Source organism: Camelus bactrianus, chromosome 4 (assembly GCF_048773025.1).
Source record: "Camelus bactrianus isolate YW-2024 breed Bactrian camel chromosome 4, ASM4877302v1, whole genome shotgun sequence".
Taxonomy (NCBI): Eukaryota; Metazoa; Chordata; class Mammalia; order Artiodactyla; family Camelidae; genus Camelus; species Camelus bactrianus.
Window position 1 is genome coordinate 90372129 of NC_133542.1, and position 25492 is coordinate 90397620.

At 43.6% G+C, this 25492-nt stretch overlaps 2 protein-coding genes and 1 non-coding gene across 8 annotated transcripts in view; 1 reads left to right on the forward strand and 2 right to left on the reverse strand.

Annotated features, from left to right (window-relative positions):
• Window positions 1-18416, reverse strand: part of DNAI1 (dynein axonemal intermediate chain 1) — a 55136-nt gene extending 36720 nt beyond the window's left edge. The window contains exons 1-2 of the mRNA XM_074363147.1: window positions 18187-18416; window positions 533-565 (exon numbers count right to left, since the gene is read on the reverse strand). Of these exons, the coding sequence (XP_074219248.1) occupies window positions 533-565; window positions 18187-18216 (63 nt within the window). The 5' untranslated portion in view covers window positions 18217-18416. The remainder of the gene's footprint in view (window positions 1-532; window positions 566-18186) is intronic.
• LOC123611991 (U6 spliceosomal RNA) lies at window positions 13942-14048 on the reverse strand. The gene has a single exon (XR_006719137.1). It is a non-coding gene; the product is annotated as a U6 spliceosomal RNA (small nuclear RNA).
• A 241-nt stretch (window positions 18417-18657) lies between the features above and the next one.
• FAM219A (family with sequence similarity 219 member A) overlaps window positions 18658-25492 on the forward strand; it is a 49402-nt gene continuing 42567 nt past the window's right edge. The window contains exon 1 of one of the 6 annotated variants that reach the window (XM_074363152.1): window positions 18658-19046. In XM_074363152.1, coding sequence (XP_074219253.1) covers window positions 18987-19046 — 60 coding nt within the window. In that variant the 5' untranslated portion in view covers window positions 18658-18986. The remainder of the gene's footprint in view (window positions 19047-25492) is intronic. The other 5 variants (XM_074363155.1, XM_074363153.1, XM_074363151.1 and 2 more) reach the window with 5 other exon arrangements.

Here is a 25492-nt window from a genome sequence, read left to right on the forward strand (position 1 = left end):
TACTCTTTGATCCCAATTTCTATGTATAGGAATTTATAGTAAGAAATAACCAAGGATATGCCTAAACACTTAAATGCATGAATGTTTGTTGGAGGATTGGTCATAATAGTGAAAAAAAGGAAGTCTTTAAATGTCCAACAGTGGAACATTGTTGAACAAAATTATGGCATGGCCTTCAGAAACATATAGTAAACTATTATGCAGTAATTTTAAATGATGCTATGAAAGTATATTTATTGGCAATGGAAAGTATTCTAAATATATTATGTAAAAAGTAGATTATAAAATAACATACAGTTTGATTCCAGTTAAAGATGAGTATGTGTAATTTTCACATATGCATAGACATATCTAGGCGAATATAGCATCACATGTCAATTAAGAGGTTTCCTGGGGTGATAGGGTTAAAGGTGATTTTAATGTTCTTTTTGCTCATTTGAGTTTTCTAAAAATAAATATATATAGCTAATATTTCAACAGAAAAATTGCTATTAGCTCCTTGCTGAGAGACTGTGGTGGCCTCAGCACTTACTCTCTTTCTGGCTCCTCTGCCCACGTTGAGGCTCTGAAAAAAGAACAGAAACAGAAGGTAAGTCATCAGTGAATCTCCGTGGGAATATCAGAAACGGTATTACAGGGAAGTTTCTGTCCAGGGACCGAGAAGACAAGGGACATTGAGCTTTCCCAAGTCTCAAAAACAGTCCTCTCAGTGACAACATGTGCCCAGCCAAGGAGGTCCTGTATCTGAGGCAACCCCATTCCAGCATCAGTGGGGCTGACCTGTGAAGAGCAACCAGATAACTTAGCACCTGTCATTTCTTATTTGTAACTAGTTCAACAAACATTTTTTTAAATTTTATCTTTTATTGAAATGTTAATTCAATAAAGTTACAATGTTAGTTTCAGGACAGTCTCTTCAGCAAATGGTGTTGGGAAAACTGAACAGCTGCATGTAAATCAATAAAGTTAGAACACTCCCTCACACCATACACAAAAATAAACTCAAAATGGCTTAAAAACTTAGACATAAGACAAAACACTATAAACCTCTTAGTAGAAAACATAAGCAAAATATTATCTGACAAAAATCTCAGAAATGTTCTCCTAGGGCAGTCTACCCAGGCAATAGAAATAAAAGCAAAAATAAACAAATGGGACCTAATTAAACTTTTAAGCTTTTGCACAGCAAAGGAAACCATGAGCAAAACAAAAAGACAACCTATGGAATGGGAGAAAATATTTGCAAAAGATAAGACCCAGAAGGGCTTAATTTCCAGAATATATAACAGCTCATACAACTTAATAACAAAAAAACAAACAACCCAATCCAAAAATGGGCAGAAGACCACAAGCAATTCTCCAATGAAGACATACAAATGGCCAATAAGCACATGAAAAAAATGTTCAATATCAATATTAGAGAAATGCAAATCAAAACTACAATGAGATATCATTTCACACCAGTCAGAATGGCCATCATTAAAAAGTCCACAAATGATAAATGCTGGAGAGGGTGTGGAGGAAAGGGAACCCTCCTACATTGTTGGAGGGAATGTAGTTTGGTGCAGCCACTGTGGAAAACAGTATGGAGATTTCTCAAAAGACTAAAAATAGGCTTAACATATGATCCAGCAATCCCACTCCTGGGCATATAACCAGAGGGAACCATCATTCAAAAAGATACATGCATCCCAGTGTTCACAGCAGCATATTTATAATACCTAAGACATGGAAACAATCTAAATGTCCATTGACAGATGATTAGATAAAGAAGCTGTGGTATATTTATACAGCAGAATACTACTCAGCCATAAAAATAATAAAATAATGCCATTTGCAGCAACATAGGTGGAGCTGGAGACTGTTATTCTCAGTGAAGTAAGCCACTCATATGTGGAATCTTAAAAAAAAACACAGCATGTATAATGGCAAGAGCAGAACAATGACAGAGACAGTAAAATGTTCTACCAACAAGCCAAAACCCTGCAGTACTTACACAGAACAAATAGGTGTTACTGGTGATGGAGCAGAAGGGAGATCAGTGGAGGCTGGGGATGTGAAGGAGGGGCTCTTAGAAGAAGAAAGTCTAGAGCCCTTAAGGAGGGGTCAAGATAGCAGAGAAGCCAAAGGGCACATGTTGGTGGCAGCGTGGCACACTGGGCAGAGACCTCTGCCTCTGGCTCTCGCTCACCACCTGTGTGATCTTGGGGGAAGTCTGGGCCTCGGTTTCCCAAATGCAAAGCGAGGGAGTTAGACCGGCTAGGCTCTTACGGCTCTTCCGTGGCAAGGTCTTTGGGAGAGACTTTGATGGCGGAGGGGAGGAAAGGGATTCCAGGAAGAAAGAAGGGCATGTTTTGGCTTGGCCTGGGATTGTTGCCGGTAGGGCAGGCAGCAGGATTCAGATTTCTGCCAGGTTGCCAAGGTTTCCAGCGATGGGAACCCTTCTTTGAGGCTAAGCAGCATGAGCCAGAAAGTTGCTTTCCTTTGAAGAGCCTCTGATCCCTAAGGTAACGAGATGGAAGCGTCATAATGTCCAACAGCTTTCTGGCCCACAACAGAGAACTGGAGGGCTAACCCAAATCCAAACTGCCAGCCATAAATAGAAAACGAGATCCAGTTACCATTGCCCCCCGTAAATATGTCTGTAAAACATTTATCTGGCAATAAAAGAACTGACAAGGCAGTTTGAGTGTAATTGTTTTTGGCAGTTGGAAATATTTCAATTAACACACTATAAAAGCCACACTATAATAAATGCAAAACAGGCCAATGAAATCAGCTACAGCCCTGACTTCCCAACCATGGCAAAGGAGATTGAATGTCAGGCTGCCACTTTGGGCCCTTGGTCCTCCAGAAGGAGAAGCCTGAGACAGACAAGCCTGAATTCCTGGAAAGTTTTTGATGGTTCCTCCCAAAAGCCGTCAAACCACAGAAGCAGCAAGCCCAAACTCCCTCCTCTGGCCCTCAGAACTCTACCGTCTGGCCCCACGTCTCCATTCCAGCCTGCTTTCCCACCGCTCTGAGGTGCAGCCCAGCAAGACTACTCACATTTCCTAAGCTTGGCCCCTGCTTTTCCACCTCTACATCCTTGCTTTTACCATTCTTCCTGCCAAGAATGCCATCTTTCCCTTCTCCCTCCCTGTTCCCACTATCTCTGCCTAACCAGAAAAACCCCTACCCAGCTAGCCTTCACTAGCCCTTTATCTTATCCTGACCTTTCTCCTACCCTCCTCTACTCTTCATTGCCTCACTCTGAGCAAGGCTCTGCTTCACCTCCCATCATCACCATAAGCACTGGCTGTTGTGAGATGAAGGATGAAATGTATCTTTAAATAGACACTCTGTTGTCTCTGGGTTTTGGTCTGCAAAAGGGGACAGAATTATGAAAAGAAGCATAACACTGCAATGTACATCGGAGGCAGCTTGGAGATTCCAGCAAGGGAGGTCCACCATTCTAATACACTGACCAAAGAAGATGCTCTACTCTTGGACAGGTCATTCTATTTCATCAAGGGATGAGTCTATGGAGGAGTGGTGCCAGAATAGGAACCCCGCCATGACAGTCAAAGTAACCCTGGTGATCAGTGGGATAACAGACATTCCAGGCTTCATAGTAGAGAATTTTTCTACCCTCATTGTTACAGGTTTTAGTGTGAGCATCCTGAGGGCAGGAACTGGTAAGAACTCAGCTGCCTAGAGGTCACTTCTCAGTTCTCTTACAGGGCCAGACATTGCTGGGGGTTCCCTTGTTCCTCCTTGAAACTTCTCCACTTCCATTTCCATGTCACCAGCCTCTCCAATAGTCCTTTCTCAACATCCTTGACCCCTCCAGGAATGTATGCTTGACTCTCTACACTTCTATTACTACACACTCCCATTGCGTGCTCTTACTCCCAACTCATAGATTCATCTTCCACCTTATGATGACGCTCAAATCTACTTCTGTAGCTTAGACTTTCTAGAACCTCATGTTCAAATTGCTGACAGAGTACTCAAACTCAGTATCTTAAAAACCAACCTCATTATGTTCTTTTCCCACACTCAACCACCCCCAAATTTCTATCTCCTCCAGTATTTCCTGTCTTACTCAAGTGCACCATCATTCAGGCACCCAGGTTGGAAACTGGGGGTCATCAAAGATATCCTTCCTCACCTTCTTACTAGCCTCATATTTCAAAGTCTAACAATTCCAACACTTTACTATCTTTCACAACCAGCCTCTCCATTTATACCCTCTTATACCCTTACTATCTCTTGCTAAACTATATTTGTTTTCCCCAACTCCAGTTTCTCTCCACTCTAATAATTCTTTATCTATCATCATTTTCAGCTATTGAGCACTTACTCTGGGCCACAAATTTACTAAGCAATTTATCTATATTATCTCATTTAATCCCCACAACCACCCTATGCGGAAGGAGCTATCGTTATTCCTATTTCACAGAGGCATAGCAAGATCAAGCAACTGACCCCAGAGTGACCAGGATTTAAACCCACACTTTAAATCACTATCTATAAGTGATCTTCCTAAAATATAAATCTGATTTAATTTCTCCTGATTTAAAGCTACCAAAGGCTCCCCATCAGCCATGAGATGAATCCCAAGCTCCCTGACACAGCATCCACCTCATCTCCAACTCTTTTCCTGCCACAACCATGGAAGGGTGCTTTGAAAATGGAAATTCTGGTCAATGTAACAGGTGATTATCGTTGCCACCTACTGGGCATTTACCTGCACTTAGAACAGTGTAAGCAACCCATTTGTCCCTGAGCATATTTTAGGGGTAAGTAAGGAGATCAAAAATTCTTAAGCTGCTCCCTGACATGAAGATACAATATTTAAAAAACAGGTATATGATCATATGTACCCATGGGGCCCAAATGTGGGTTTGAGTTCCTTCCCTGCCATCTACTAGGTCTATGACTCTAGCTAAGTTTCTTGTCTTCTCTGAACCTCAGTATCCTTATCTTTTAAATAGGCATCATAAAAATACCCTCCCAATTACAGTCATAGGCTCGTTATGAAGATTAAATGAGTCAATGCACATAAAATGCATAGAATGGTGCCTGGCTGGAGTTTCTGCCCCATAAATGACAGTTGGCAGTATTATTATTCCAATTTATAGACCCTGTTCTGCCCTCAGCCACACGGGCCCTTTGCTAACTAGGAAGCACCTGCCCTAGGGATGACTAGAGGCTTCAGCAGCTCACGTGTCCAGCCAAGAGTTCAATGCCGAAACATGTTTGTTCCTGGAAAGAGTGGCTCTTGGAAGCATGCAAACCCACAGACGGTGCATCCTCCTTCCTGGGGCCCAGGAGACTTCGTTTACCATTTCAGTTGTCTTGGTCCTTATTTTAAAACTCACTAACAGGTTTCCATTAGGCTAAATTGAAACTAAATACCTCACCAGCTTGCAGTTTCCGTTTCTAAAAGGGTAAAAGCTCTTAGTCCCAAAGGGAAGGTAATTTACCAACAAATCTTCCTCCAGCTACACTGACTGCATTTCAAATCCCCGAGCCTACTGCAGTGTCTAAAGCACACAGAAGAGCTTCAACAAGTATAGCTGAAAGAGATGTCAAAATTTTGAAACTCTAGGTGCAGGGTAATAGGCACGATCATACACTATTGTGGATATGCCAACTAATTCAAACTTTTTATAGGGTTATTTGACAATACCTGCCAAAATTTTAAATTCAGATACCCCTCAACTCAGCAACTCTGCTTTCCTGAATTTTTCTTATAGAAATACTCATACATATGCAGAAGATGTATGTATGAAACTGCTTGCTGTAGCATTTTGGTAGTATTTTTAAAATGGAAAAAAACGTAAATATTCATTGATAGGGGCCTAGTTAAGTAAATTACGGTATAGCCATTCAATGGGATATTATGCGTATTTTTAAAAGAATGAGGTAAACTTTTATGTATTGTTATGGAAAGCTGTCCAGGCAAGTTACATAAATAGATGACCCATCTGCTTACTTTAAGAATATGTGTGTGTGTGTATTTGCATATAGAGGCAAAATTTCTGGAAGAATATATAGATTCTGTTGATAGTGGTTTGGTCCAGGAAATGCGACTGGAAAATTGTGCAGAAGGAACCAATACTGTTCACCTTGTACTCATTCTAATGGTTTTAATATTTTAAACGTGAATGTGCATTACTTTTATAACTTAAAATGCTAATAAGAATTTTAAGAATAAAGAAAATCCAGTTCAACAGGGTTTTTTTTCCCCCTATTAATGTCGTGTTTACAGTGCACAAAATGCAGTAAAAGGAACATGAGACCATGCTCCTGCCTCTCTGAAAGCCCAAGAGGGAAGAAGCCAACTCTACGGGATCCTGCCGAGATAAGGCCACGGAAGGCAAGGCAGGGTAGCATTCAAAATCTGAAGCTGTAGAGTAAGCCTTGGTTGGATTCCAGACTCTGCCACGAACTATATGTGTGACCTTGAATAAGGTATTTAGTCCCTAATTCTCATTCTCTCATTTATAAGGTAGAGAAAAATATTAGTACCCTCCTTGAGGCAGGAAGCCCCATAAAAAACCAGCAGGACCCCCAAGCAGGACCACTACTCTCATGCCAGCACCACCCGGTTCCCTGGCCCAGAGGCTCTATCTCGCTTTTTGCCTCTGAAACGGCTTACTTACCCCTAAAATTATATTGGTTCCCTGAGCTCACTTCTGATTGGTTATTTCCTTCACTCCTGATTGGTTATTACTCTCACTTCTTATTGGTCCACTTCCCTAACTTCTGATTAGTCCACTTGTAGTACTTCATTTGCATGGAGCTCACTCCTGATTGGTTATTTCTCTCACTCCTGATTGGTCCATTCCCCTCACTTCTGATTGGTTATTTCTCTCACTCCTGATTGGTCTATTTCTACAAAGCTTGTTCCTAGTCGGTCAACTTCTGTTATACTTCATTTGCATATGACGTTGGGAAGTGTAAAACTGGCAGCCTATAAAGGCCTGTGTAAACCTACAGACAGAGACTCCTCTGTGCCTGCTGGAGTTCTTCAGCTCTCTGAGTGCTGCTTGGTCTCTCATCGGATCCAGGTTGCTGTCACAAGAGGTGTAACACATATTTCCACGACATCCTCAGACTTGCTGTGAGGATAAAATAAAACAATGCATGAAGAGAATCTTTCTTAGAGCCCAGCACTCAGTAAGCCCTCATGTAACAGTGGCAGTATTATTATTTTATTATTTTATCATGGTCTGCTATGCATGGCAATTGAGTCCCATTCTGAGGGATTTATTGAATAGTTGAAAAGTATGTTGTCCAGGTGCCATGAAATCCTTGTCAGAAAGGAAGCTATAAATCTCAGGAGTGTCACAGCAGAAGGATAGAAATAAAAGTACCTTCCACTTATACAGCATCATTCACTTTCCCAAACACTTTGGAATACATCATCTCATTTGACTATATCTTTTGTGGATGGATGATGAATTTTGTCAACTTTTTTTCTGAATCTATTAGGATGTTGTCATCTGATTTTTCTCCCTTTTATTCTGGTAATGTGAAGAAATACGTTGAGTTTTTAATGTTAAGCTAACTTTCTCTTATTGGAATAAACCCCACTTGGTCTGATATATTATTCTTTCTATATATTGCTGGAACAGATTTGCTAATATTTTGTTGGATTTTTTTGCATTTATGTTCATGAAACATATCGGCCTCTCCTCTTTTCTTGTAATAGCTTTGATTTTGATATCAGAGTTATGCTGACATCATCAAATAAGTTGGGGCTTTTTCCCTTCTCTATTTTCTGTAAGATTTTGTGTAAGATTGGTGTTACTTACTCTTTACATATTTGATATAATACAGTGAAACCATTTGGCCTGGACTTTCTTTGTGGGAAGATCTTAAATTACAAATTCACTTTCTTTAAATAAGGATTCTTCATATTTTCCATGTATTTTTGTGTCAATTAAGGTAAACTATGTTTTTCAAGAAATTTGTCCAGTCAAGTTGTTGAATATATCACCATAAACTTGTTGATAATACTCCTTTATTATCCTTTTTAATATTTATACAATCTATAATGATACCTCATTTTCTCTCCTGATATTAACTATTGTTTTCTTTTTATCTTGATGAGCCTTGCTAAGTTTCATCAATTTTATCAATCTTTTCAAAGAACCAACTTCTGATTTTATTAATTTTCTGTATTTTTCATTGTTTCATAGAAACAGTGAAATGAATAAATTAATAAATGGGATTGAAATAAATTTTATTATTCTATTATTCTGGATCTAATTTGCTCATCTTTTTGTGTTTTCTTAAGGTTGAAATTCAGAATTGATTTAAAATCTTCTATTTTTTTGTTGAATGATTCTTTTTAAAAAATTTACAATATCTTATTTTTTAAATTGAAGTATAGTTGATGTACAATATGTTACAGGTACACAATATAATGATTCACAAATTTTTAAAGGTTATACTCCATTTATATTGGAGTATATAAAATACTGGCTATATTCTCCATGTTGGACAGTACATACTTGCAGCTTATAAAATCTTTCTTCTTTTCTAAAATAGGCATTTAAAACTATACATTTTCATTAAGTACAACTTTAGCAAGATGCCACAATTTGTGATGTTATATTTTCATTACCATCCAATTAAAAATGTTTTCTAATTTCCCTTGTGCTTTTTTTCACATTTAGAAGTGCATTCTTTAATATCTAAATATTTGGGGATTTTAAGGATACTGCTATTCATTTTTAATTTAATTCCATTTTGGTCAAACTGTTCTTAGTATGCTGAGATTCTTTCTGTCATGGATGGAGGTTGAATTTGAATTAACATCTGTGAGATACTAATCTTTTGAATTGTATTGAGACTCACTGTATGTCCTAACATACGGTCTATTTTTTTTTTTAACATTTTTCAGTTCTTGAGTGTAGTGTTCTATAAATGTTAATTAGGTCAAGTTGGTTAACAGATCTACATCTTTCAATTACTGAGAGAAGAGTCTTAAAATATGCAACTATTATTTTATAGTTTTCTATTTCTCCCTTTAGCTCTTTCAGTTTTTGATTCATGTATCTTGCAGTGCTATTAATAGGTATGTACACATTTGTGATTTTATATTGCCTCTTGAATTGACCTTTTATCATTATGAAATGTCCCTATTTATCTTTGGAAACACTCCTTGTCTTGAAGCCTACTCAGTTCTGATGCTACAGCCATGCAACTTTCTTATGCTTGCTATTTGCATGGTGTACTTTCCCATTCTTTTCTTTTAAAAATTTCTTTACATTTAAAATATATTTCTTATAAGCAGCATATAGTTGCGTCTTGCTTTTTTTCCCCCTAGGTTGATAAACTGGCTTTTAGTTGAAAGTATTGGTATGGTTGTTTTTACCATATTGCCCTTTGTTTTCTGTTTTTCATCTGCTTTTGTTCCTCTGTTCATCTTCTGCCTTCTTTTGTGTTAATTGAGTTTTTTAGTATTTCACTTTATTTTCTCTATCGGCTTTTTAGCTGAGCCTTCTTGTATTACTTTCTAGTGGTTGTTCTAAGGTTTACAATATGCATCCTAAATGTGGCCTAGTCTACTAAGAATAAATAACCTATCACTTCATATTTCACAATGTAATAACCTTATAACATCTTAATTCAAGTTACCACTACAACCTCATCCTTTGCCCTATTGTCAAGTATTTTATTTCTATATAAATTATAAGCCCCATCTGACACTAGTATTATTTTTGCTTTAAACAGTCATATGCCTTTTAAGAAAAGAGAAGAAAAAAAAAAAAGTCTAGCCTTTTATCTTTGGCCATACATTTACTACTACCACTACTTTTCGGTCCTTCCAACAGATAGAGCTTCCATCAGGTATCATTTTCCTTCATCCTAAAGAACTTCCTTCCATACTTCTTGTGGTGAAGGTCTGCTGATGACAACTTCTATCAACTTTAGTTTATCTGAAAATGTATTTATTTAACTCTTCTTTTTGAGGGATATTTTTGTTGGATATAGAATTCTGCCTTGGCAGTAATTTTCTTTCACTGTGTTAATTATGACATTCCGTTGTCTTCTGACTTCTCTTGTTTACAATGGGAAGTCAGCCATGATCATATTATTCCACTCTATGCGTTATGTCACTTTTCTCTGGCTACTGTCAAGATTTTATTTTTATCTTTGGTTTTCAGTATTTTGACTGTGAGGGACCTAAATGTGGACTCACTGAGCTTCTGATAATACTATATGTTTTCCACCAAATTTAATAAATTTTTGACCATTATTTCTTCAACTATTTTTCCCCTTCCTCTCTTTCCTTCTGGGATTCCAGCTTCTTTCATGTTCCAGATACATATGTGACATATTCCCACAGGTCACTAAGGCTCTTTTTTGTTTTTTCAACTTTGTTTTTCTCTGTTCTTCAGATTGGATAATTTCAATGGCTCCATCTTCACATTCAGTATTTAGGCCCATCCAATAAATTTTTCATTTCTGATATTTATTTTTTATTGTTTCCATTTTTTTTGCTTAGTTCTCCATCCATTAAATCAATATTTTCTTTAAGTCCATAAATATATTTCTAACAGCTGGCTTAAAGTCATTGTCTGCTAATTCCAACATTGGGTTATCTCACTGGTATCACTGTGGTCTCCTTTGAATCTCTCTCCCTGAGCCATGATCAAGAATTTGACCCAAGGCAGAAAGCAAGGGTAAGCATGTGACTCATTCTGAGTGTTTTCCTTCCCTCAGGAATCACTGTCCTGAGGGAATGCCTTAAACAGCTGCCTCACATATTGTGTCCAGGATGACAGTTGTTTATAGTGGGATGATAAGTCCAGCATGAATTGCTCCATCATGGCCAGAATATAAGTCTCCTATATCAAAACCTTTAAGGTTATACATAAAATGTGACGCATTTTAAAATTCATTGCAGAAATGCGCTATTTTAAAAAAAAAAAAAAAAAAGCCTAAAGTCTTTTGTAAAGGACTGAATCTTTTGTAATGTAAATATCAGTCCTGAATGGAGGCATTGGGTTGGAAAAGATCTGAGGCCCTTTCTGCACAATGTATGAGAGATTAATCCCAAGCAATGTAGAAGTTACTTTGGAGGAAAGCAGGTTATTCCTTGCAAAGGAGGAGCCCAGGAAAGACCATATCTCATTCTAAGGGAAATTGCTCTGCTCACAGCTTTGGCTGCTTAGAGAGTCATAGGATCTTGTCCCTCCCTGATACAGCTTAGCAATGAACAGGTGAGCTCAGGACAATCAGATTTCTTCTCTAAGAGTTTGAACTGGGACTACAAAGAGAACTGGTGGATGGATGGAAATTCTCATGGAGATGCTTGTGAGATAGAAGAGGCCAGAGTGGCCATGATGAGCTGACAACACATTGAATTATGAGGGAGCAGAAACCATAGAAAAGGTGGCTGGTTGGGAAATGAAAATAGAGAATGAACTACAGTTGCTAAGAAAAGTAGAGAGGTCATAAGAGAGATGGAGAAAGTAATGAGTACCTGTATTTCTTTGAGAACTAATAGTTTTCCAATTCTAATTCTAGGCTATCTATTTTTAATACCCACCCACAAACCCCCACATATACACCTTCCCCTTCACCCACTCACCCCTTTTACTTGAGGTTAACTAGTGTGAGACTCTATTCTTTGTAACTTACAGAGCTTAACTAAAATACATGTGCCTTAAAGTTTGCCAGGCTCATAAAAGGCAGGAGAAGTAGGAAAGACTTGGGCATTCCAGGCGGAGGGAACAAAATCAGTAACAAAGATACAGGGGCTTGGAACCAAGTGTCTGTCCAGGGATTAGCAGATTTGTTTTATCCATTTATATTCCAATTTGTTCCAAAGCAAGATTTGAGGCTGAATGTATGGATGGAAAAAAATAAATGAGAAAATGGATGTGAGGCAAAAATAAAAGTAGGCAAATAAGCTTAACATCAGTAGGGTCCCTATGTAATTAAGAGAATTAGGTGCTTTGGCTAGAACAAAGGAGGCATGAGCTGCTGCTTCTGCAGGCCCAGAAGGAAAAGTTAGGGTTCCGAGTAATGCAGTGCATACCTTTCCATCAGTCATTTATTGACTCACCAACTAAGTCATTCACTCATTATTTATTCATCCAGTATTTATTAAGCATTTACTATGCACCGGATGCTAGGATGACAGCTGAAGAAGAATAAAGGTTGAGTTGGTCCCGCTCCTAGGGTTCTCAAATCTATAAGTAAATGGAAGACATAAACCCACCATACAAAGCAGAATCCAGTGACTCCATGAATAGGACAAAGTGTTGTGAGACACAAAGCAGTGAAATCAAGGCAGTTTGATCAACGGCCATGTCCTTTGCTTGCTCCTTCCATACAACTCTGTCTCAGCGACTAGGAAGACTGAATGCTCCATACAAGTTCCTAACTGGCAGAAAACAATTTCATATGGCTTGCTCACAGCTGGAGCCAGAGAACCAAAATTCCTCTTTAGCGTCAGCCTGCTGGCTGCAAGGCCCACGGGTAAGCACAAGACACCTCTGCCATTATTATTCAAGTACCTGACATGTACTGAGTACTAACAATGTGCTAGGCTCCACGGTAAACAGGGGAGGAGACCAGGTTCTGGCCTCAAACGCTCACAGCTGTTTTATAATCTGATAATTGTGCATGACAAACCTCAGACCATAACTCTGAAAACAGCATGACTGTAATCATAACAAAATGGAACAGCCATTGGCAAAATTTGTTTTCTGGTTATCACTTCCAGAAGGAATTCTATAGCACTGCTAGGGGAAGAGAAGAGAAAACCCTCTTAACTTCCTGTCACTAACCCTCTAAATTATCTGCATCCAACCCTCCCTCCTTTCTCCTCTTCTGTTACAGTGTTCCACCTCTTGTCCCCAACTGATTCAATCCCACCTCCTCAGACACTTGGCTCTAGTCTTCATTATAGCTCCTTCATCTTCAGTGTCTCTCTATCCATGCCCAGCAAATGTCTCCCCTCAGTGTTTAACATATCCAAATCTTACTTTCACCTCTTAAAAAAAAAAAACCCTTGTCTACATGGCCTTTACTGCCTGCTTCTTAGCTCAATTCAGTCTGGCTTTAATGTTTGAAATTGTTCTTTCCAAGGTCCCCGGTGGCTTCCTAATTATTAAATCTGTTGGCTGTGTCTAGTTCTTATCTTCCTTAGCAGAGGCAACATGACTGACCACGTAACGTATAAACACTATAAACCCACTAAAAACACACTCCTCCCCAGAAAGACGTGATTCTTCCTCATAGTTGTCTAACCTCTCTGGTCACTCTTTCTTACTCTACGTTCTGGACTCTTCTTCCTCTGTCAAAACCTTACAGATGTTCCTCCTAGAAATCCTCCTCGATTCCTCCAGGATCAGTGTTAGGATCTCCTACCACATGCTTCCATAGTACCCTATGCTACTTCATCATTCATTCAGTAATCATTCACTGAGAGCTTCTAACATGATGGCTACTGTGTTAGGAGCTGACAATACAGATGTGAGCAAACAGATCCACAGGTTCTGCTCCCAATGAGCTCATGGTCTAATAGGAGAGACATACATAATCAAATAATTACACAAACAAGGAAATAATCACACACTGGGATGCACGCTGTGGAAGAAAGGATTAAGAGCAATGAGGCTATAACAGAGGAGACTTTCTCTGCATTAAGGCGGTTGTGGGGACTGATGTTTGGGCTGGAATCTTAAGAGTGAGTACATGGATGAGGGAAGGCATGAAGAGAGCTCCAGAAAGAAGGGACAACGCACAGAACTGAAGTACAGCAGTAATAGGGGAAGAGTGGTACAAGTTCAGGCTTAGAGACCCAAGCAGACCTCAGCCCCTGAAGGGTTATCTAAAAATTCAGTCTCTATCCTAAGAGCAGTAGGAAGTCACAGAAGAGTTCTGAGTTGGGGATGACATAATCAGAGCACCAGGTTTGTTTTTTTTTATATGGAACGCTTCACGAATTTTCGTGTCATCCTTGCGCAGGGGTCATGCTAATCTTTTCTGTATCTTTCCAATTTTAGTATATATGCTGCCGAAGGGAGCACCAGATCACCAGTTTGAAAAGATCGCTTGGTGCAGTGTTGAGAATGGACTGGAAGGGACCTGAGCGGATGAGGGGAACACCAGTTACAAGGCCTTTACACACTCTAGGTGAGAAGTGACTGCAGGTGGGCTAGAGGGGTGGCTGTGAATATGAAAAGAGTGGTCTGATTTGAGACATTTAGAAGTAAAGGGGCAAAGGATTCTATCTAGGGCTGGGGAAGATAAGAGGATGAGGAGGTAAGGATGTGGGGATGTGGGGAGGGAAGGATGACACTGAGGAGAAGGGTCACAAGAGCAAGCATCTTACTTTGGATATACTGAAATGTATCAACTTCCCTTAGGTTCTGCTCACCTTCTCCCATCCTTTCTTCTGTGGATCCCAGGCCCAGTCATCAGACTGAAAATCTCTGACTCATCTAAGACTCTCTTTTGACTCTCCACCCATTCCTGTCCACTAGCCCCTACCCTAGTCACACCTCATTAAGATCAATATTTCTAAGAGTATTGTCCCAGAGGGGCCTCTGAAGAGACCACAAAATGACCCAAAGATGTAACTTCTTTTCTTTGGCTCCTGCAGGCAAATGATGCAAAATTCCAGGCTTTGATTTTTTGTGGGTGTGGTAACTGAGTTATAAAGGAGTACTAAAATGTGTTAGTCATAAACTAAAATTAGCTTTTAACTGGAGCTCGCAGAAGACTCTAATTCAGTTCTCTACTAAGAAGTCTGGCTGCCAGGCAATGTTTGGCCACGATGCAGAGCTCCTCTTGCACACGTACATGCAGCCAGTGGGAATTCTTGAAATTTTCAGGAAGGACACTTTGTTATTGGGGTATTACCAGTGATGGCTTGAGCTGGTCATGGTTTATGGTGCCTGACAGTCATGCATTTTAATTACAAATTATGATTCATGGAGCTTCGTCATGATCAGTTTAATATGCTGTGGTTATTTGATTAACCCTACAGAGTAGAGGGATAAACGTCTCTGACCTTATTTCTTGCCACTTTCCTTCTTCCTTCCTTGCTGATCCAGAACATGTGTAAGGAAGCTCCCATCTCAGGAACTTTACCATTTCTATGCCCTCTGTCTGGAATGCTTTCTCCGGCAGATACCACATAACTAACTCTTTCACTTCCATCAAGTCTTTCTGAAATGTCACCTCCGTGAAGCCTTCCCTGACCACTACATTTAAATCATAATCTTCTGGTTCCCTGAACTTCCTAGTCCATTTCCCTGCTTTATTTTTCTCCTTGACACCTATCACCATCTGAAAAACTACGTATTTTACTTGTTTGTTTATTGCCAGTTTACCTCCAACTAAAAGATAAGTTCCATGACGGCGAAGATTTTTGTTTGTTTTGTGTGTTGCTATTATCACCAATAACCTAGAACAGTACCTGGCATTAGTAGGTGCTCAATAAATAATTGTTGAATGAGAATAACTATTTACGTCATCAGAATTTTCGTCCTCTTAATTTCCAAGTAGGTGCTCAATAAATAATTGTTGAATGAGAATAACTATTTACGTCATCAGAATTTTCGTCCTCTTAATTTCCAAGTAGGTGCTCAATAAATAATTGTTGAATGAGAATAACTATTTACGTCATCAGAATTTTCGTCCTCTTAATTTCCAACACCCAGCTTTTAAGGCATGGCTACATGTGGTTCAAATTTGAATCATTCATAGCCCTACTACCAAAGCAGATATAAACATGAACCCAAAAAAGTGTGCTGCTCCAGTGGCATCTCCTTGTTATCACTCCCCACTAGCCTCCTCATTCCAGCCATCCTCATTTAAACACAGTCAGATCAAAATTTCCAAAGAACAACTTGAAGCATTCAGAATTCACATTCACCTAATTTTTAGAATTTAGTATATTCCAGGTATGGTGCTAGGTTCAGGGGAATCAACAATGAATGAGACAGACATGATCCTCGCCACTCCAGAGTTTATAGTCTAGTGGGGATATCACCCTATCCTGCCTCCAGAAAGGGGACTTAATCCCTTGTAGGAGAATATGATGGGCAAACTGAGATGTGACTTATGAACGAGAGATGGAGAGATTTGGAGCAGGGTGGCATGGAGCAGTTGGCAGCAGACCGAAAAGACTGTACCAGGCAGGCATAGGAAACAGCAATTTCAAAGGCCTAGAGGAGACAGACAGTGTCACTGTCACTTTTCAGGAAGTGAGGGCAGTTCAGTGTGCTGGGACTGTGGAATCTTCAAAGAACAATGATGAGAACTGAAGTAGGATGGGTAGCAAAGGCTAGACCTTGCAAGGCCTTGTAGGCCATGCAAAGCAAGGTGAACTTTTGGGACTTTATCCTGAGAGCAAGAGGGAGCCAATAAAAGGTCTGGTCAGTGGAGCAACATAAACAATGGAGTTTAAACTCTTCTCTGTCCCCTAACAAACCCAATCCTGACCTTTCCCCTCCACTGGGAGCATCCAAGTCATCCCTGAAGCTTTGCTGCGGCTCCAACCTGCATTTCTCTCTCGCTCTCAGCCCCAGGGAATCTTATCCTCCCTTATCTTTGTATGCCTGGGTTCTGTCTACTCTATTGGACTGAGTTCCCAGAGGACAGGGACTTCTCAAAGCTCTCTAGGTTGTCCCACACCCTGCTCACCATTGACCCAGCCTGGGCCTTGCTGAGACAAGAGGATGATGAATACAACCTAGTACAACTCAGCTTTTTCTCACACTCCACACACACATAATTACACTGTTACAAAACAACCCTTCCCTCCAAGGGGCAGTGCTAATGTGTGCAAGGCCGGTGACCCAGGTTTGTTTTTCCTGTCTGCTGTCACCTCACTCTGGTCTCAGTTTACCTAGCCTAATGGGCTGGGGAAACTGATTCCCAAGCTTGTTCAAACTGCAAGTGTTAGAAAAATCTAATCTGTAATGATAGAAAGCAAATCACCTGGGTCTGGGAGGTTGGGGAGAACTGACTGAGATGAGCCACAAATAAACTTTTGGGGGTAGAGGAAATGTCCTATATCTTGATTGTGGCGATGGGTCAGTATGTAAATTAAGAGTCAGTAGGCCCAAGCACAGTGCATGAGTTTTGAAACACAGTTCAACCCCAACATAAAAAGAGGGCAAGGCCATGCTGGAATAATAGCCTCCCCATGGCTGCAGAGATCGAAGAATAATGGGTCCATCTGCTAAGGAAGGCTGGGTGAAAGAAACAAAGGAACAAAGGCTCATATGGAGTCCAGACCAAGATACATAAAGTCACAAACAGCATGGACACAGATTTGCTCTCTGAACCTCAAAATACCTAGGCCTGAGTGAGGAAAACTTAGAATAAATAAATAGAAGTCCTGCCTCCCAAAGCCAGAAAGGACTGCGTATTAGTCCCAAGGTGATAATTCATAAAGGGTTTGGAAAAAGTGATTCTTGAAGGACTGAATGGCTTCACCAGAGAAGGCTCCTCAGGAGGCTGGGCCTTACCTCTCTCTCTAGGGTGAAGCTGAGAGAAAAGCAGAACTCTGTCCTGGCTAGGTACGAGGGGTGACTCTGGGGTTTCCTGTGAGAAGGGATGGCATCTGTCCAGGTGGCAACAAGGACAGTTTGGAGGGGCCAGTTTGGGTGCGCAGTGTATGAAGGGACAGGAAAGGGGGTCTCTTTCCTCTTCTTCTTTGCCGGAACTCTCTCCTCACAAGTCTCCCAACAGAGAAAATCTAAACCAAACTTCTGCATATAATCTGTTCTGTGTCTCCGGTACAGTTCTCCCTACTCCCTCTGTGAGCTCCCAAAGGCCTGCATCTCCACCTAGCCCAGCACTGGGCACACAACAAAAGGCTGGAAAAATAATTTCTCTGGGACAAGAATGTGAGGGCAATGAGGACCATATTGGTGAGAGCGGGGTTCCTAAAGGAGGACGGGCTGGTCAGGATGGGTCTGTGGAGTAAGGGAATGAAATGGTGAGGGGAGGACACGTGAAAGAGTAGTAGGAAGTGGGTCAGGGGCAGTGTCAGAGGTCACTGGGAACACAGGCCAGGGGTCACACGGAGAGAGGAGGTTAGGGGTCAACAGGGAAAGGAAGATGAAGATTCAGTAGGAGAGGTATGATCAGTGGTCACTGGCAGCGAAGGTCAGGGGTCACCAGGATAGAGTAGGTCGGCGCGTGTGTTACCTGCCTACGAGGTGGCTGTTTGTGGGGCATCTTCCAACACGTAGGAAGCACCTCAAAATTTGGAGCGTCTACAAAACGCTCCCTCGCCTGAGGACATGAAGTTTGTCCGTCCCCTCAATCATGCACAGGAAGTCCGGGTTCTCTTTCACTTCAATTTCCAGTCTCAGGGGTTCTTTGGGGACAGCCTTCGCTGTGGGTCCCCGCGCCTTTGCAGAATGGAATCAGCTCCTCCCTGACGCGGTTACCCAGCAACCAACCGGCAGCCAAGGCGCAGGCGCCTCTGACGCCCCCTCCTGGCTCGAGGGAAAGGCAGGGCTGGGAGCGCGGGGAACCACCAGCTCCACTAAGCTCCGCCCCCTCAGGCAAGACTGGCTCAGTGGCCGCGCCATTCGGAACTCCCGCATGTGGGAGGTGCTTGTGCGCTCAGACACCGCCTCCTCATGAATAATGCAAAATTCAGGCGGTGTCCCGGACCCGGAAGTGGAGTTGCCGAGTCACCGCAGTGGCTGAGCTGCTGACAGGAGGCGGCGGCGGAGGAGGAGGCGAGGCAAGACCTGCGGCTCGGCAGGGCCACAGTCGCTGTAGCACTAGGCAAGCCGACGGAGTCACGCCGGCCTCAGCCCTCCTGCAAACCTCCCGCCCGGCGCTCACCTCTCCATCTTACCGGCCTTCTGCCCGCCCTACTCGACCCGGGCGGCCTAGTCTGCACCATCCACCCGGCTCCTGGGGCCGCCGCCCCGCGCGGTCCCGTCGGCGTCCCTGGCCGCGCCCGGCCCCCGGCCCGCTCGCCTGCCGGCACCATGATGGAGGAGATCGACCGGTTCCAGGTGCCCACCGCGCACTCGGAGATGCAGCCGCTGGTGAGGGGGCGGGCGGCGGCAGGCCAGGGCCGGGAGGGGGCGCTGCCTGAGGGGGAGGGAGGAACTCAAACCTTGGGGGACTGTGCGGAGGGAGCGCCTCGTATGGGGTAGAGAGACATGAAAACGCATCGCCGGGGGAGGGGGACTTGTAGGACGAGAAAACCGTGGGAGAATACGTGGGGTGACAGCAAAAGGGCCTGTAAGGGCGGAGAGCACTGTCAGCGGAGGCAGGCCACGGGTGCTACGGGGAGCGCCGTCGGATGGAACCGAGAGGGGCACAATGGTGCACACCGCTAGTGAGGGCCCATAGCGGAGAAAGGAAGGGAACTGTCATGGGGCACCGACGGTGGCAGGCCCGAGGGGCTGGGATGAGAGGTAGGGAGGCGTTTAGCCATAGAGGCCTGTGATGCTCAGAGCTGGGGGAGGGGGCCAGAGAGCAGTCAGTCTGAGGGACGGGAATAGGTTTGTAGAGGAGGAGGGGCCTGCCGGCCAGCCAGTTCACTGTCTATGGATGGGAACGTGGGGCCGGGGCACAGGACCGGTGGGGGCAGGGGGTCCACGTAGGACCCCGGAATTCCGTTCTTCTCCGGAGGAGAGAGCAGTCAATCTAGGCGAGGGGTGCTGGAGCCGGGAAGGAGAGAGCACGGCGGCAAGATGGAGAATCCGGGGCGCAGATGAGAGAGCTTGGGAACCGGCGGGAGAGGGGGCGGGGCCGCTGTGGAGCCGCCTATGCCCACCTATTCAGAAGAGCCCCCAGCCTCCTAGGCCTACGTGCTTGGAGTCTTTGCTGGGCGCCGATCCTGCTGCCTGTCCGCGGTCCCGAGTCAGGGAAGAATGATGTCATCGCTGCCAGCGCGGAGGGGATGGAAGGGGGAGGGCGGTGTATGGAGGCCGGCCTAGGGGGGACCTTACCCGCCCGCCATCGCTCCCGGGGGCTACCTGACTGGCTTGGTTCATTCCGCGGGTCGAGAGAGGCCGAGGCCTGGCCAGCTGATATAGAGGGGGGGGGAAGGGAGGGAGTGCCTCGGCTCTGTCCGCTTTGCTTTTCCTTCTCCTTTCCCACTTGGAGCCCAAGGCGGAGCTGGAAGGAGGCAAGGCAGGCCAGGAACCTAAAGGTGTGGGTGCTCTATTCTCTGACTTCAGCTGAGGCTGAGCAGAGTTCACCGAGTTTGAAGATATGGGGCTCCCTGACCCTCTTCCCTCTGTTAGGTGGAGGTGAGGAACAGGTTCCACTCTTGGGACCCCCAGGCCCCTGGCTGACAGATGTGCTTTTTGGCTTTCTGAGCAAGTAATCTGTCAATTACAGCAGTCGAGACAGACCTTGGCAGGGACCCATGACCTACTCTAAGCCACACCTTTTTGAGGATGGTAGAGAGAATCATTAGAGGGCACCTAGCAGGAGATGAGTGGTCTTTTCCCCATTTTTGTGACTATTTAGACAATTCTAGAAGCCCAAACAGAGAAGCTCTACAGAAGTGTCCAATGTTAAACTGGGGAGAGAGATGCTGCTGGACTTTTTTTCTAGTCTGATGCCATCATTGGATTATTTGAGGGCCAGAAAATCCTGGTGAGGAGTCTGTCTCATGAACTTGAAGAAGAACTTTGGACAGGGCTAAGAGAACTTTACTTTCTGAATTATCTTTCCAGCCAACCTGGCTTGTCAAACTAGATTGCCCTTCCAGTTCTAAGCATCTAATCAAGAATCAAAAAGGAGGGCAAATGAAAGAGGAGGAGATCCAAGCAAGTCAGGAGAAGAAAGCAATGAGTTGGTTCTTGCCTCCCATCTGGGGTTCCTAAGAAGGGAGGCAGTAGCTGTCCAGGGAGCAGGGGAAGGAAGGGGTCACCAGGCTCTGTCAATTGTCCTTGATGCCTCTGTTATTGCCTGAAGTTTCAATGATGGTTTGAATGAGTAGTGGCCTTAGAAGACTCCTGAGCTGCTTCTGATCTCTGTGGCTCTAGAGTAGAAGTGCTTATGGCAAGGAGTCACTTGTCAGAAAAGCTGTGACTGCCTTCAGACCCTTTTTTTGAATGCTAAGGGAGCCCTTCTCTGCAAGAGGATACTTTGCTGAGGTCGAAAGAGAACCTTATGGAAGTAGCAATATAATCACCCCCTATTTGGGGGTCATAGTCATTGCCCTGCAAATCTCTGACCTCTGTACCCAGGTTAAAGTCTAGAGGATCCCCAAAACTCCTTAAATGCTCTTTGTATTATTGAGACCAGCAGAATCTTGTGTGGAGTTTCCCCAAGAGCCTTCATTTTGGGGCATAAAGAATCAAGATGGCGTACTGCAGAAGGGAAGGCCAGAGTGGCTCTTTAAGGGTGTTTGGGTAGACCATAAAAACTAGGGTCTCAGACTCAGCTGTGACCTACTTCACTTTTTGCCTTTATTTATTGAGCCCTCTAGGAAATCTCTCTTCTCTGGACTCAGTTTTCCCATTTATGAAACAAAGACAAACTGTCTCTTTAAAGTTTAAACAGGAAGGAACTAAGGTGGGACTTAGTAGAGTAGAAGGTACCTGTGTAGAAGTGTGGGAGATTCAGAGGGATACATAAATTGGAGCACTCACTTATTAAGTTTCATACTTAGCTCAATGGTACACTGCATGCTTAGGATGCACCTGAATTCGATCCCTAGTACCTCCAGTCAAAACAAAACAAAACAAAACAAAAAACCCCAAGATACTTAAAGTTTAAACAATAGCTCCTCACTCTGTCTTCTAAAGAATATCATAGGAACCTGATATCATTGATTCAGCAAATTCATTTACCAGCTATTTATTGTGCACCTGCTCTGTTGCAACACTAGGTATTGGGGACACTGTGGTTAGCAACACATACAGCCCTGCCTCCTGGAGCTCACAGTTCAGCAGAAGTTACTGTTCTTGCTCACTCCCTCAGTGTGCGCCCCTCTGACTGCAGAGCGGAGGCTGTCCCCTTAAGCCCTAAGGGAAACAAGGCAATGCTGGTGTCAGTATCACTGCCCCTTTCGGGACCTAGCTGTACTGATAGTGACCTGCCATGGGTTTGATCATCAAATAACCCTCCCAACCCGTAGTGGTGAAAAGAATACAGAGGCACTACTTACTTGAAAAGATGAACTCTAGGTAGAAAATTTTTTTTTCCTTTTTTTTTTTTTTTTTTTTTTTTACTTGAAAGAAAACTGGCACTTGAAAAGGAGGCCTAGGGGAGTGGCAGGAGCTGGGAGAGAAGGCGCTGCCAGCAGATCTGGGTGTTTCCAAGGTGCTAATTTAAGCATTAGTTCTCAGCTAGTGGGAGGAAGAGAAAGAGATTGTTGCTGCTGCTGTTGCCACAGCTGCATGGAGCCTCCTGTCTGGGATGGGAGTTTGTCTGAAGGGAGGGGCCTCCCTTCTTTCCCCATCACACCAATTATTTAATTGGCTTGGCTGCACCTCAGCAGCTGACCCAGGCCTGGGCCTATCCCTGAGAGCTCCCCAGGGTCTTTTCCTGTCTCCTTATGAAAGGAATGAGAGCTCCTCTTAGAGACCTAGTCCCAGGGCTTCACGCCTGCTGTGTCTATCTCCTAGACAATCCAGAGTGTTTCTGAGCACAGATTTTCCCAAAGAAAGTGCCAGGAATAGACATACCTTTTATATCAGTTCTATGTCCAAGCCACACACCTCACTGTGGACACCTCAGCTGTCCAAGGCTCTCTGTTGAGCAACTAGGTTGAATTTGGGCTATTGTTTATGTGAGCAGCAGGGATAGGTTCTCTTGCCCTATTGTCTGTCTGCTGGACTGGTTGGTACAGCCTCACAGTCTGTATCTTCTCTTCAGCTGCAATTGGAAAGGAAGAGATTTGCTGGGGGGGAAAAAAAAACCCAAACCAACCAACCAACCAAAAAACAAAAACAAAAACCCAATAACGCCTCCCCCCCAGAAAAACAAATAGAGTTTATAAACACGTAATTGGGTCAGGCAAAATCCCTGTGCTCTCAGAGACAAAAAAAAAAAAAAAAAAAAAAAGCACGTGGCACCAGACAGGGTCTCTGTATGCTTGAGAGAAACACTAGTCTGGCCTCCCTGAAACCCACATTATCTGTTAACTCATTTGTTTAGCTCATGAGCGCTTAGTTCTAGGTACTTTAAGGATAAAGACAAGTGAGATTTCTTCACTGGGTGGCCAGGAGAAGGATGGGCTCAAACAGCTACTGGAAGGTTTTAGATACATGTTAAGAAAGAGTAGAGATTAATGGAGGGCGTTCCTGAGAAAGACTGACACCTTCCTTGGGAGAAGATGAGGAATGCTGACGTTCTGACCCTTTGACCACGTGAGCTTGGAAAGGAGTTTCAGACTCCTCCTGCCTCCTGACACTCAGAGATGGGGATGGTCAGGACATTATTTGAGTGAGTGGCCACAGCAGCTCCTGGAAGTGCAGAGGGAACATTGTAAAGCTACCAAGAAGCCACTGTGGAAAACTGACCTACGTGTATTCTGTGGTCTGGGAGCCTTAAGTTGCTTCCTTGTAGTAAGATGATTCTTCATTTTAAACACGGATTCTCCTAGTGATCCAGGTAGCTCATGATCTAGTAGTATTTTTCAGGTTTGGGGAAGAGGCACAGCCTTCTCTCTCTTTGCATATTGCAAAGTGAGGATCATGTCTGCTCAGGCCTTCAGATCCTCCCTTGCTGCTCATCTCCTCAATCAACAAACACTAAGAACCTACTTTCTGCTAAATGTTGTGCTCGGCTCCATAACACAGCCTTTGCTCCAGGGATGGGTATGCACAGTCAAGACAGATTGAGGTATTCAGGGAAATAAGCACTGTAGGAAGTGAGAACCAGGTCCAGCAGGGCCAAAGGAAAACAGGAAGGGCTCTCATCAAGTTATCAGGGAAGGCTTCAAGGAGGAGACATTGCTTGAACTGGCTCTTAGAAGAGGACTAGAAGCTTGGCAGAACTCTAAGAGGAGGTGAGGGTAAGAGTTTCAGGCATAGGGCATGGAGGAAGAAATGGAAGGGTGCATTTAAATGAATGAAGGATTTTAGTTAAGGGAATAACGTGATCAAATTTGAGTTTAGTACCATCACTCCAGTAATGGTTGAGAGATTGGAAAAGGTGAGATTGGAGGTGGAAAACTGATATGAAAGTGAGTACAGTAATAATCCAGGCAAGGGATGATGAAGGCCTAAACTAAAGCAGAACAAGAGGAGGGGACTTATATGCAGATGCTAATAAAGTGAAATAGGCAGAATGGGGTACCTGTTTGGAGGTGGGTGGGAGAGGTAGAGATTCAAAGATGACTCCCAGGTTTCTGGCATGGATCTCTGGATGGCAAGAGGCTCCATCACCACCCCCAAGAAATTCGAGGGGCCTGTATACTTTCTTGGGGTTATAGGGGACCCAGGAGTCCTGAAAACCAAAGAGCAGAGTGACACTGGCCCTTCAGCCTCAAAAGTGATACTGAGAAATGCACTCATTTGCCAGTGAATATTTTTTCCTTGCAACCTTCTTTGATGTATGCAAGTGAATTGGTGGCAGTGAAGAGCCATGGTAGGTTTTTTTTTTTCCCAGAAGCTCTTTAATAAAGGAAAACTAAAATCAGTTGTTGGCTGAGAGACTGTTTTATGTTGCAGTTTCTGGCCTTGCCATTTACCATCATTCTGGTCAAACCTAGTTTTCTGATTGATTGGTTGAGCTGAGCCCTTTCACTGATTTCTTCTAGAATGGATGTGTGAGTTATTGCTTCACTTGCAAGAGTCAGAATGGAAAAGAACACATACCTCCCTTCTCTGAGACCAGCCTGGAATGCTGCCCTTGGTGTAGAAGCAGCGCCCAGGCTGCTAACTTCCAGGCAAAGTGTGCTAAGGGAGCAGACTTCTGGATTGAGATCAGAGGTGACTTGGCTTCTCAAAAGCCCCAAGTGTAGCCTCTGAGGGCACATGGTACCAGGAGGCTACCTGACTCCATGCTAGTTGGGAATCAGGCTGAGTCATTTCCAGCCCCCAGCTGCCAGCTGCCCTTGATTGACTATAGCCCGGAGTGAACAGAAATGAAAAACAGAGCCGCCTTCACTTGAATTTGATTAACCTCAGGACCCTCCACCCACTTGGAAAGGGCAGATGGAGCCTTGTGTCTGGAAAGGAGACATAGGAAACTCAGCTTCATGGCTTAGCTGCTTCATGCCTTCCATCAGACCCTGGGAGAACTGGTGCGGGGAGCCCCAGAGCGGGCAGGAAGGGGAGAATCAGACTCAGGGCAGATACCCAAAGGTGCTGATTAAAGGAAACAAGAGGCGTGGCTCAGCAGCTCTCAAGTCATTGTTTCCTAAGGAGACTGTTGTGGGAATCTGGCCATCTGGGCGGGAGAAAGGAAGGAAGGAAGGAAGGAGGCAGAACTGGGGCCAGCTCTGGATCTGGCTCTGAGCTGGAGGTTCAGAAATTGGCACATGAACCTTAGGCTTCACTGTGGGGCAGCCAAGTGAACT